Source organism: Neolamprologus brichardi, chromosome 16 (assembly GCF_056152115.1).
Source record: "Neolamprologus brichardi isolate AB-2024 chromosome 16, ASM5615211v1, whole genome shotgun sequence".
In the NCBI taxonomy this organism is placed as follows: domain Eukaryota; kingdom Metazoa; phylum Chordata; class Actinopteri; order Cichliformes; family Cichlidae; genus Neolamprologus; species Neolamprologus brichardi.
This window is the reverse complement of record NC_142119.1, coordinates 10369876-10380357: the sequence shown is the minus strand read 5'-3', so window position 1 is coordinate 10380357 and position 10482 is coordinate 10369876. Positions and strand designations below refer to the sequence as shown.

At 46.8% G+C, this 10482-nt stretch overlaps 2 protein-coding genes across 2 annotated transcripts; one reads left to right on the top strand and one right to left on the bottom strand.

Annotated features, from left to right (window-relative positions):
• Positions 1-203: 203 nt before the first annotated feature.
• LOC148098170 (uncharacterized) lies at positions 204-8376 on the top strand. Its single transcript, XM_087830036.1, has 6 exons — positions 204-1028; positions 1092-2132; positions 2424-2632; positions 2714-3298; positions 3698-3759; positions 8351-8376. The coding sequence occupies exons 1-6, from the start codon at positions 741-743 to the stop codon at positions 8374-8376; spliced, it is 2211 nt and encodes a 736-aa protein (XP_087686162.1). The 5' UTR covers positions 204-740.
• Positions 8377-8798: 422 nt separating this feature from the next.
• Positions 8799-9725, bottom strand: LOC148098169 (olfactory receptor 6N2-like). Its single transcript, XM_087853102.1, has one exon. It carries the CDS (start codon positions 9723-9725, stop codon positions 8799-8801), a length of 927 nt encoding a protein of 308 aa, XP_087709228.1.
• Between the last annotated feature and the right edge of the window lie 757 nt (positions 9726-10482).

Here is a 10482-nt window from a genome sequence, read left to right as displayed (position 1 = left end):
ACGGCTGTCCCAATTCGAAGTGTACTTCAAATGCATACTCCAAATGCGCCGTCGATTTCCCCAAATATCAAGCGTGGTCCGGTGCACGCTTCGTGGTCCCATATATCCCACAATTCATAGCGCGGCGGTGGGTGTGGATAATTTTGCCGCAAAATACGGCAGAAGGGACCGGCCGAAAAGTGAACTGTCAAAAGTGTCATGGTCCTGGGTCGGTGACCCAGCGCTTTGAGTTTTGTTATTAGTATTTTCTAGTTTATTCTGGTGGTTGGGGTTTGGTTGTGTTTATTTTCCCTACCTGTGTCTCTCCTCTGCGTTCTGATCGTGTCCCCAGTTGGTTGTGTAAAACAGTCTGTGTGTTTTCTGTTTTACTTTGTAGGTTTGTGTCTCGTTATGTCCATTAGTTCCAGCTGTGTCCCCGCCTGTCTGCCATTTCCTAATTACCTGGTGTGTGTATTTATAGTGCGTGTCTGCCTGTGCTCCTCGTCGGCTCGTCTGTGTTTCATGGTGTCTGTTCCTCGTCTGTGTCTCTCTGCCTCCCACCCCATTTGTATGATCCGGTTGTTATTTAGCTCACCCAGTTTAGGTTTATGTTCTGTCCTGCCCTCAGTTCTGTTATTTGTACACTGTAAATTAAACCCTCACTCTTATCATCAAATCGGCTGTCTGCATTTTGGGTCCTCCGTTTCCTCCACACCACACGGCTCACCCCGCCAGCCGTGACAGTACGAGCCGACCACAAGATGGATCCAGCAGCTTTGTCTGGGGAGAGCGACCTCGCACGCATCCAACGCCTCATGGACTGGGTAACCCACACCACCAACGCAAGTGCGAAAGTGGTGGGGTTAAAAGCCATCGAGGCAATTCTGGAAGGGAATTCCTACCTCTGCCAGTTCGAGGGACTTTCGGACTTAATTCGCAACCTGCGTAAAGCCCGGGAGGTGGTGCAAGCCCGGGAATCCACAGACTGTGTCCAGCAGCAGCGGACTACGGCCGCCCCGGAACAGCCACGTCAGCTTCTCCCGCCGGAGGTTTTGCCCGGCCCGCCGGAGGTTTTGCCCGGCCCGCCGGAGGTTTTGCCCGGCCCGCCGGAGGTTTTGCCCGGCCCGCCGGAGGTTTTGCCCGGCCCGCCGGAGTCGTCCGCAGGGAGGAGGCGACGATCGCGCCGTCGGCGCGTCACCCCACAGCTAGATATTAGGACTATAGCGCTGCAGGCTGTGGTGAGTGGAAAAGACACTCGGTCTGTTTCGCCAGACCGTGTGACTGTTTGCACCGGGGCTGTGTTTTTTGAGCCAGCTACACAGCCGCAAGCTCGTTTAGCTGCACAGCCGCAAGCTCGTTTAGCTGCACAGCCGCAAGCTCGTTTAGCTGCACAGCCGCATTCAGCTCGGCCCCCGGTATCCCCACTAGCCCAGTCATCTGCGCCAGCTCCGTCTTCACCGACTCCCTCTGTACAGGAGGCTGCGTCTCTGCCTCCCGTTTTGGACTCTTTTTCTAAGTATTTTATGCAGAGAGACAAACCACACAATCCTGCAAACTTTCCTCAAAAGCTGGCCAGTTGTGAGACTGAGATGCACTCCAGGGCCTCCCCAGAGGCTGGGTTTCAGCCCCCAGCTGACTCTGGACCCCTGGAGGTAAAGAAGCCAGCTGAGGACTGCACCCGGCTGTCGCTGCCTGAGCTGAGTCAATGCTCGGTGCAGCTGCAGGCAGCCTTGTGTTTGCCAGAGGCCCGTGCGCCTGCTGGTTCTGATCCATCCCTGCCAGAGGCCCGTGCGCCTGCTGGTTCTGATCCGTTCCTGCCAGAGGCCCGTGCGCCTGCTGGTTCTGATCCGTTCCTGCCAGAGGCCCGTGCGCCTGCTGGTTCTGATCCATCCCTGCCAGAGGCCCGTGCGCCTGCTGGTTCTGATCCATCCCTGCCAGAGGCCCGTGCGCCTGCTGGTCCTGATTTGTTCCTGCCAGAGGCCCGTGCGCCTGCTGGTTCTGATCCATCCCTGCCAGAGGTCCCCGCGCCTGCTGGTTCTGATCCATCCCTGCCAGGGGCTCCAGTGCCCACTGGTTCTGAGACTGTTTTCGCTGGGGGGCCCGAGGAGCCCGTCCAGCCTCCTGTCTCGTCCGCTGGAGGGCCCGAGGAGCCCGTCCAGCCCCCTGTCCCGTCAGCTGGAGGGCCCGAGGAGCCCGTCCAGCCCCCTGTCCCGTCAGCTGGAGGGCCCGAGGAGCCCGTCCAGCCTCCTGTCCCGTCAGCTGGAGGGCCCGAGGAGCCCGTCCAGCCTCCTGTCTCGTCCGCTGGAGGGCCCGAGGAGCCCGTCCAGCCTCCTGCCTCGTCAGCTGGAGGGCCCGAGGAGCCCGTCCAGCCTCCTGCCTCGTCAGCTGGAGGGCCCGAGGAGCCCGTCCAGCCTCCTGCCTCGTCCGCTGGAGGGCCCGAGGAGGCCGTCCAGCCTCCTGCCTCGTCAGCTGGAGGGCCCGAGGAGCCCGTCCAGCCGCCAGCTGCAGCCTCATCATCCTCGCCGGCTGCCGCTCCATCCACGCCGCCGGCAGCAACAGCAGCTTCATCCTCGCCACCGGCAGCAACAGCAGCTTCATCCCCGCCAGCTGCAGCAGCCGTGTCTTCATCCTCGCCAGCTGCAGCCTCGGCGTCTTCATCCTCGCCAGCTGCAGCCCCGGCTTCACCCACGCCGTCGCCTGGTCCAGCTCCGGCTTCACCCACGCCGTCGCCTGGTCCAGCTCCGGCTTCACCCACGCCGTCGTCTGGTCCAGCTCCGGCTTCGCCGTCGCCTGGTCCAGCTCCGGCTTCATCGTCGCCTGGTACAGCTCCGGCTTCCGTCTCGTCTGGTCCAGCCTCTGCATCCGCCTCGCCTGGTCCAGCCTCAGCTTCCGCCTCGCCTGGTCCAGCCTCAGCTTCCGCCTCGCCTGGTCCAGCCTCTGCATCCGCCTCGCCTGGTCCAGCCTCAGCTTCCGCCTCGCCTGGTCCAGCCTCAGCTTCCGCCTCGTCTGGTCCAGCCTCAGCTTCCGCCTCGTCTGGTGCTGCAGGGGCCACGCCACCTTCAGGTCCCAAACCGCCGCCTCAACATCGGCGGTCATCTGCCAGGCCGCTTGTTGGGCGTCACCATCGATATGGACGTCCTCCCAAACGCCGCCGCTACCTTCTGCGCGGCCGGCCTCCGGACTTGTGTCGCCGCCGCCGTTGCTGTCCGCACGGTCGGCCGCCTGAACTGTTTCCCCGTCGCCGCCGTTGCTGTCCGCACGGTCGGCCGCCTGACCTGTTTCGCCGCCGTTGCTGTCCGCACGGTCGGCCGCCTGACCTGTTTCGCCGCCGTTGCTGTCCGCACGGTCGGCCGCCTGAACTGTTTCGCCGCCGTTGCTGTCCGCACGGTCGGCCGCCTGAAATGTTTCGCCGCCGTTGCTGTCCGCACGGTCGGCCGCCTGAACTGTTTCCCCGTCGCCGCCGTTGCTGTCCGCACGGTCGGCCGCCTGACCTGTTTCGCCGCCGTTGCTGTCCGCACGGTCGGCCGCCTGACCTGTTTCGCCGCCGTTGCTGTCCGCACGGTCGGCCGCCTGAACTGTTTCGCCGCCGTTGCTGTCCGCACGGTCGGCCGCCTGAAATGTTTCGCCGCCGTTGCTGTCCGCACGGTCGGCCGCCTGAACTGTTTCGCCGCCGTTGCTGTCCGCACGGTCGGCCGCCTGAACTGTTTCCCCGTCGTCGCCGCTGCCGTGTGCATGGCCGGCCTCCTGAACCATGTTTTGGGACCCTGTTCAGGAAGTCCAGTGTGTGGTGTGTTTTGGACAATTCGTTTGGCCCACTGGAGCTTGTTTTTTGTTTGGTTGTGGTCCCTCCGTCCTGGACCCCCCGCCGCCCGCCCTGGGTTGGTCGTCTGTTTTTGTTTTGGGCTGTCTGGAGCCAGCCCTTGGAGGGGGGGTACTGTCATGGTCCTGGGTCGGTGACCCAGCGCTTTGAGTTTTGTTATTAGTATTTTCTAGTTTATTCTGGTGGTTGGGGTTTGGTTGTGTTTATTTTCCCTACCTGTGTCTCTCCTCTGCGTTCTGATCGTGTCCCCAGTTGGTTGTGTAAAACAGTCTGTGTGTTTTCTGTTTTACTTTGTAGGTTTGTGTCTCGTTATGTCCATTAGTTCCAGCTGTGTCCCCGCCTGTCTGCCATTTCCTAATTACCTGGTGTGTGTATTTATAGTGCGTGTCTGCCTGTGCTCCTCGTCGGCTCGTCTGTGTTTCATGGTGTCTGTTCCTCGTCTGTGTCTCTCTGCCTCCCACCCCATTTGTATGATCCGGTTGTTATTTAGCTCACCCAGTTTAGGTTTATGTTCTGTCCTGCCCTCAGTTCTGTTATTTGTACACTGTAAATTAAACCCTCACTCTTATCATCAAATCGGCTGTCTGCATTTTGGGTCCTCCGTTTCCTCCACACCACACGGCTCACCCCGCCAGCCGTGACAAAAAGTAAGTACTGAATATGACGTCACTTATTCATGTGCGAATGTTTAATAATGAAGAACATTAAAACATTGCTGTTGGCCACATGTCGGCAAAGTTATGTGACACTAGTGATGTTTGTACTTTCAGCATTAACTTGGTTTTAAAGCCTCTACTTCTAAATATACATATAGTCGACCTTAATCTTACAGAGAATCTGATGATTTTATGGATAATTAAAGTCAGTCATATATCCACAAACACAACAAGCTGAAAGTCAGTGATATATATATATATATATATATATATATATATATATATATATATATATATATATATATATATATATATATATATATATATATATATATATATATATATATATATATATATATATATATATATATATATATATATATATATATATATATATATATATATATGAAGCATATACCGTCCCATTTCACAAGCCTCTCACTTCCGCACTTCCCGTACTTATAGTACGCACCGTCCGTAGTACGCGTAGTGTGCGTACTTCAAGCGTGCATACCCTGAATTGGGACATAGCACCAGTCCCAGTGCACTTGTTAGCATGTTTTGGTTGGTGCAACTGGTCCGTCTGGTTATTGTCTCCCCAGAAACATTTCCGTTGTCTTTTTTCCTATTTCCGTTGTGTTGTGTGTGCTTTTGCAGCATTCTTCTTTTTGAAAGTGTTTTTCTTTTTGCAGCGTTTTTCTTTTTGCAGCATTGTTCTTTTTGCAAGTGTTTTTCTTTTTGCAGCATTTTTCTTTTTGCTAGAGTTTTTTCTTTTTGCAGCATTTTTCTTTTTTCCGCGTTTTTCTTTTTGCAGCATTTTTCTTTTTGCAGCGTTTTTCTTTTTGCAGCGTTTTTCTTTTTGCAGCATTCTTCTTTTTGAAAGTGTTTTTCTTTTTGCAGCGTTTTTCTTTTTGCAGCATTTTTCTTTTTGCAAGTGTTTTTCTTTTTGCAGCATTTTTCCTTTTGCAGCATTTTTCTTTTTGCAAGTGTTTTCTGAAGTTGCAGTCCGTTTGGCCTCTCAGGGCCACCATACAAAGTGGTCTCCTTTGCATATCCTGACTAGGTGGTGGTTACACAGGTCCAGGTTAGAGAAAACAGTGGCCCCGTGCAATAATTCAAAAGCGGAGGACAACAGCGTTAGTGGGTACTTGTTCTTCACCCTTCACCCGAGTGAAGGCTGAATGATTTCTGCAGCTAGTGAGTCAGTGACGTAGCACTGCTTTGCCTTCCTATCAGATTTTGAAAGACTATATAGCCGACTGGTGGGCAATGGAGAGCCAGGGAAGAAATCTATAGGCACAGGTATCTTCAGGCAAAACATAAAGGTCAGGCTTATCTGTAAACTCTGAAGGCTCAATAGCAAAAACACTTTACAAGTGTTACTTATAGAGTTATTGTCCAGGTGCATTTGATACACACTGGCATATGAGAGGTCATTGTATGTATACTTTTCAGCAAAAGGGTTTTTAATACAATACTGCTGGCACAGTGATCTGGGTTTTCCTACCCCTCCACATACATTTTGCCAAGACCGTTGAATAGAACTTCCTTCATATAGAAAAAAGATTCTATATGATCATAAGAAATGCCGCATTTCAAATTCTTCTGGATTGTGCAAAAATCCTGATCCACCCCTGCGAGTATGTCCGTGGCAGCAACACGTCTGTTGCTGCCACGGACATTGCAGGCTCATGCGTTATTGTCATGAGACACTCTCACAAACAAAATCCCTGTTTAGTAACGCAGTAATGCAAGTAACAGTAATCTAATTCCTTTTATTGCAAAAGTAATCCCTTACTTAACTTGTTACTTGAAAAAATTTATCAGATTACAGTAACGCGTTACCTTTAACATGTTACTGCCAATCTCTAGTTTTCACTGTATTCACGTCTTTTTTCAGTTTTCATTTTTAGATTTAAGTTTTTGTTGTGTGCATGTATCCAAGCCTATACAACATTGGTATCACACATGAGGCTGGGGGCCCAGAATCGGTCTGGCAAAGACGCCATTCCGGCCCACTGGATGATTTTAGAAAATGTGAAAGGGGGCAAGGCATTCATATTACCCCAAAGTATTAAAGTAATAAATAAATGATTTTTCAATTTTTGGCATTTTACTGGCTTAATTAGTGCAGTGAAGAGAGACAGGAAAGCAGGGGAAGAGAGAGAGAGAGAGCCTATGGCTGCCTGTTCATCCCAGTGATCTAAACCGGCGCCCATAAATAAACAATTTAATGAGAAAAAAACTTCATGTTCTTTCACCTACTATTTAATCTAATCTAAAAAATGCCATTCCTTTTAGTTTTTGTTTTGTTTTGTTGTTGGTTTTTGGAAATAGCCTGGACAGAAACAGTAACTTCCACATCTACAGCCAGTTTAAGATTTTAAGCAAAATCTGGGACTCTCCACTGAAGTGAAGAAGTAAAATGTCTTCAAGGAACTTAAAGAAGTCCAGTTTTCCAAGCTCATTAGATTGGTTTTGCGGATGATCACAAAATAGCATTTTACAGTCAGGAAATCCCCCAAATCTTAATCCAGTTGAGATAGTCAATCCTTATAATGCAAGTGAACAAACAAAGAGCCACAAACTGTGATCACCTTGGAGCTCTGATAAGGCAGGAATGGATGGCCATCAACCATCATTTAGCCACAGAGAATTTCAGAAGTTATGAAGAAGAATCATCACTGTACACACTGCATAAATTTGATTTCTTTCCCAATTAAACTCTTTAATCTCATGAAATGCTTGTGATTGTTCTTCATTATGCTGAAGCAGAAATCAAGTGAACATCATGCTGTATAAGAAAAATTCAAAAGGAACAAATTAAATAAGTCAATCATAAGACATCACCAGAATAACAGCAGCAGAAACTGATTTTAATAGTTTTGCTGCCCCCCTAGAGGTAAAGTAGGAACCAATTTTCTTTTGTCCACTGTCCACTTTCTGCTGTGACATAACAAATTTCCCACGTGTGGGACTAATAAAGGTTATCTTAGGTTAGGATGTCTGTAGTGATTGACCAAAATTGGCGCAAATTTCACTAGTCTGTATACCTAGGTGCTTGATGTTATGCACCTGTGGCCATGTAAATGATTGGAACACCTGTATTCAATGTTTTTTATGGGTTAATATGTTAAAAGTATTCACTTAATGTGTGACTGAGGATGGACCTTACCGAGACGATTTCAAGAAATAAATGACAAACCTTTGTTAAGGTGCAGCAAATGGCAGCACAAACATGAGCACAAAGAAAAGTAGTGGAAACACACAGGGAAGATAAGACTGTTTCAGTGAAGGCAAGAAGGCAAGCGCTATTATAATTTGCTGCATATGGAGTGGATGTTAGCGAGGAGGATAGTAGGAAGAGGGAGCCAATGTGGCCCAGTCTTTTCAGGCTGTGATGAATACTGCCACGACTGCCCTATTTCCATGGCTTGGAATCCTGATTTAGGTGTGATATATGAAAGCACATGACATACCAGAGGATATATGGAATGTTAATTTCACTGGTGATATTTCTCTGGTTACCTATCAATGATAAATCATGCATTTAAGCAAGGCAAAGTTTTATTAATATTACATGAGTTGTAATAAGTTGTAACACCTGTAAACTTTAACTTTATGGCAGTCCAAAATACCACTAAGTTGGACACCAAATCTACTCATAGCAATATTTAAAAATGATGGCTACAAAGACAGTTCTCTGTCTTATACACACAGTTTTGTGCACAAATGACACGTAACTCTATAGACTAATGTTATATATATTTGATTTCTGACTGAATAAAATATGTCTTGTAATAATTTCCTATGTTCAGCATTAGCACATTGCATTTGTAGCAGATACTATTTAGTAAAGATATGTCTCTAATCAAGTTTTTAATTCCTCTTCCAGCCCTGCACCAGCTGCTGCAGCAGTAGAACTTGTGGTGGCAAACATCATGTTCACATTATGTTTAATCAGAATCAGAATACATTAATAACCCTAAGGAAATGATGTAAAACGAGGCTTGTAAGAATAGGCAGTATTCCTTAAGAAAAATGAAAAAAATAAAATAAGTGTCAGCAACAACTGAATCCCAAACAACAACAATAACAAGACAGTTTTAGCTGTGATTAGGATGGTCTGTGAGTGCTTGAGTAGTTGAGTATGAATGGCTATATTTACCTGGAATAGGCCTTTAGAGTCACTGCTGCTACTTGCATGCATTAGAGCAGGAGAGAAAAGAAAAATACATAATTGATACTGATGTTACTGTCTAATTAGTCATAATCATGAGTACAATTGATTTCAACTGTATCAGTTTGTAAGTTAAAAAATGAGTATTGACAGTATTGATACATTAGTTTTTTTTGACAGCGCAGAACAACCTTTTGAGGTGTTTAGAAATCTCCTTCATTTTTAGTCCATATATAATTGGATTGAAAAGGGGAGGATACATTACGATTTGCAAAGTCAATATGGAATGTACAATCTTTGGAAAATTAGACTCCAGACCAGATACAATGACATCAAATGCACAAAAACACAAATAGCTGATCAAAACTATCAAGTGGGGCAAACAGGTCTGTGCAGCTTTTCTCCTGACTTCTTTACAGCTTTGATAGGATATCACAAGTATCCTGGTGTAAGTGAAGAATATGAAAACCGCAGGGAGAATTGCAACATTAGATAGTACAACCATATCGTATACAGTTTGTGCTGTTGAATGCACACACAGAAGCTTGTAAATTGTATTGTTGCAAAAAATTCCAGTGAAAGTAAAGTTACAGATTTTTTTATTGGCCATTAATACAGCTACCACTGCAACCTGAGAAGAGGGCACAATCCAAGCTAAGGTTAAAAAAATGCTGATAGTATTTTTTGTCATGATCATTGGATATTGCAGAGGTTTGCATATAGACACATATCTGTCATAGGCCATGGCAAACAAGAGTAAAAATTCTGATGCACCCAAAGAGTAAAACATAAAAAACTGAAAGAGACAGTCGGAATAAGATATGATCTGTCTTTTAGATAAAAAGTCAGTCAAAAGCTTTGGGTAAATAACAGTGCTTAACATAACAGAGTTCAATAGCAAAGCTGCAATAAAAATGTACATAGGCTCATGGAGACTTTTCTCAACCACAATGAGGAATACAATAATGAAATTACAGCAGAGTATCAGAATGTATAAAGTAAACATGATCATAAAATAAAGATATCTGTATTTGTTCACTTGGAAAAACCCATCAAGAGTTATGTATGACACATTTAATGCCAGCTCCATTAAAATGATGAACCAAAATTTTAATAACTAAAAAGAGATATGACAGCAAGTGAGAGAAAACAGAAAGTGAACACCTACCGTATCCTGATCGGCATATGAGTGGACTTAAGAAAGTGAATGTTTTGACTTCTACTTGGACTCTGTTCATAAACCTGCTTCACCCTCTATGGACTTCATCCCTAACTCTCCAGTACAGTCCTGTGTTGAACTGTTTTCTCAGTACTACCCCCACTGTTTTTTGACTATTGAAACATTTAAGAAATTTCTTGTTTCTTGTTTCCTGATTACAACCAGTTTATTGTGACTATTTGTAAAATTGTATTTATTTTGTAAGAATATTTTGATTCATCTAAAAAAAATACTTTATGTCCTTTGTGGTATTATAGTAAAAATGCATACATGTCCTCACTGTAAAAAAAATCTTATCACAAGACTGCAAGTAGTGTGAAAAACTAAGTACACACTGGTTGCTTCTATAGAAATTAAGAGGGTAGGTATAGTCAAAGGAGCTTGCAAAGAAAAGCGTCTGGACTTCTTTAAGTTACTTGAAGACGTTTCACCTCTCATCCGAGAAGCTTCTTCAGTTCTAAGGTCAAATGGTGGAGAGTCCCAGATATATCCTAGTGGGAGTATCCCCCCACAGAGGGACAAAAGGACCCCCTGATGATCCTCTAATCGCCTGAGCCAAGGTGTGAAACTGGGTGTGGGTCCCAATCAGCCAGAGTTTCGGGTGAGCTCATTGTGAAACCTGGCCCCA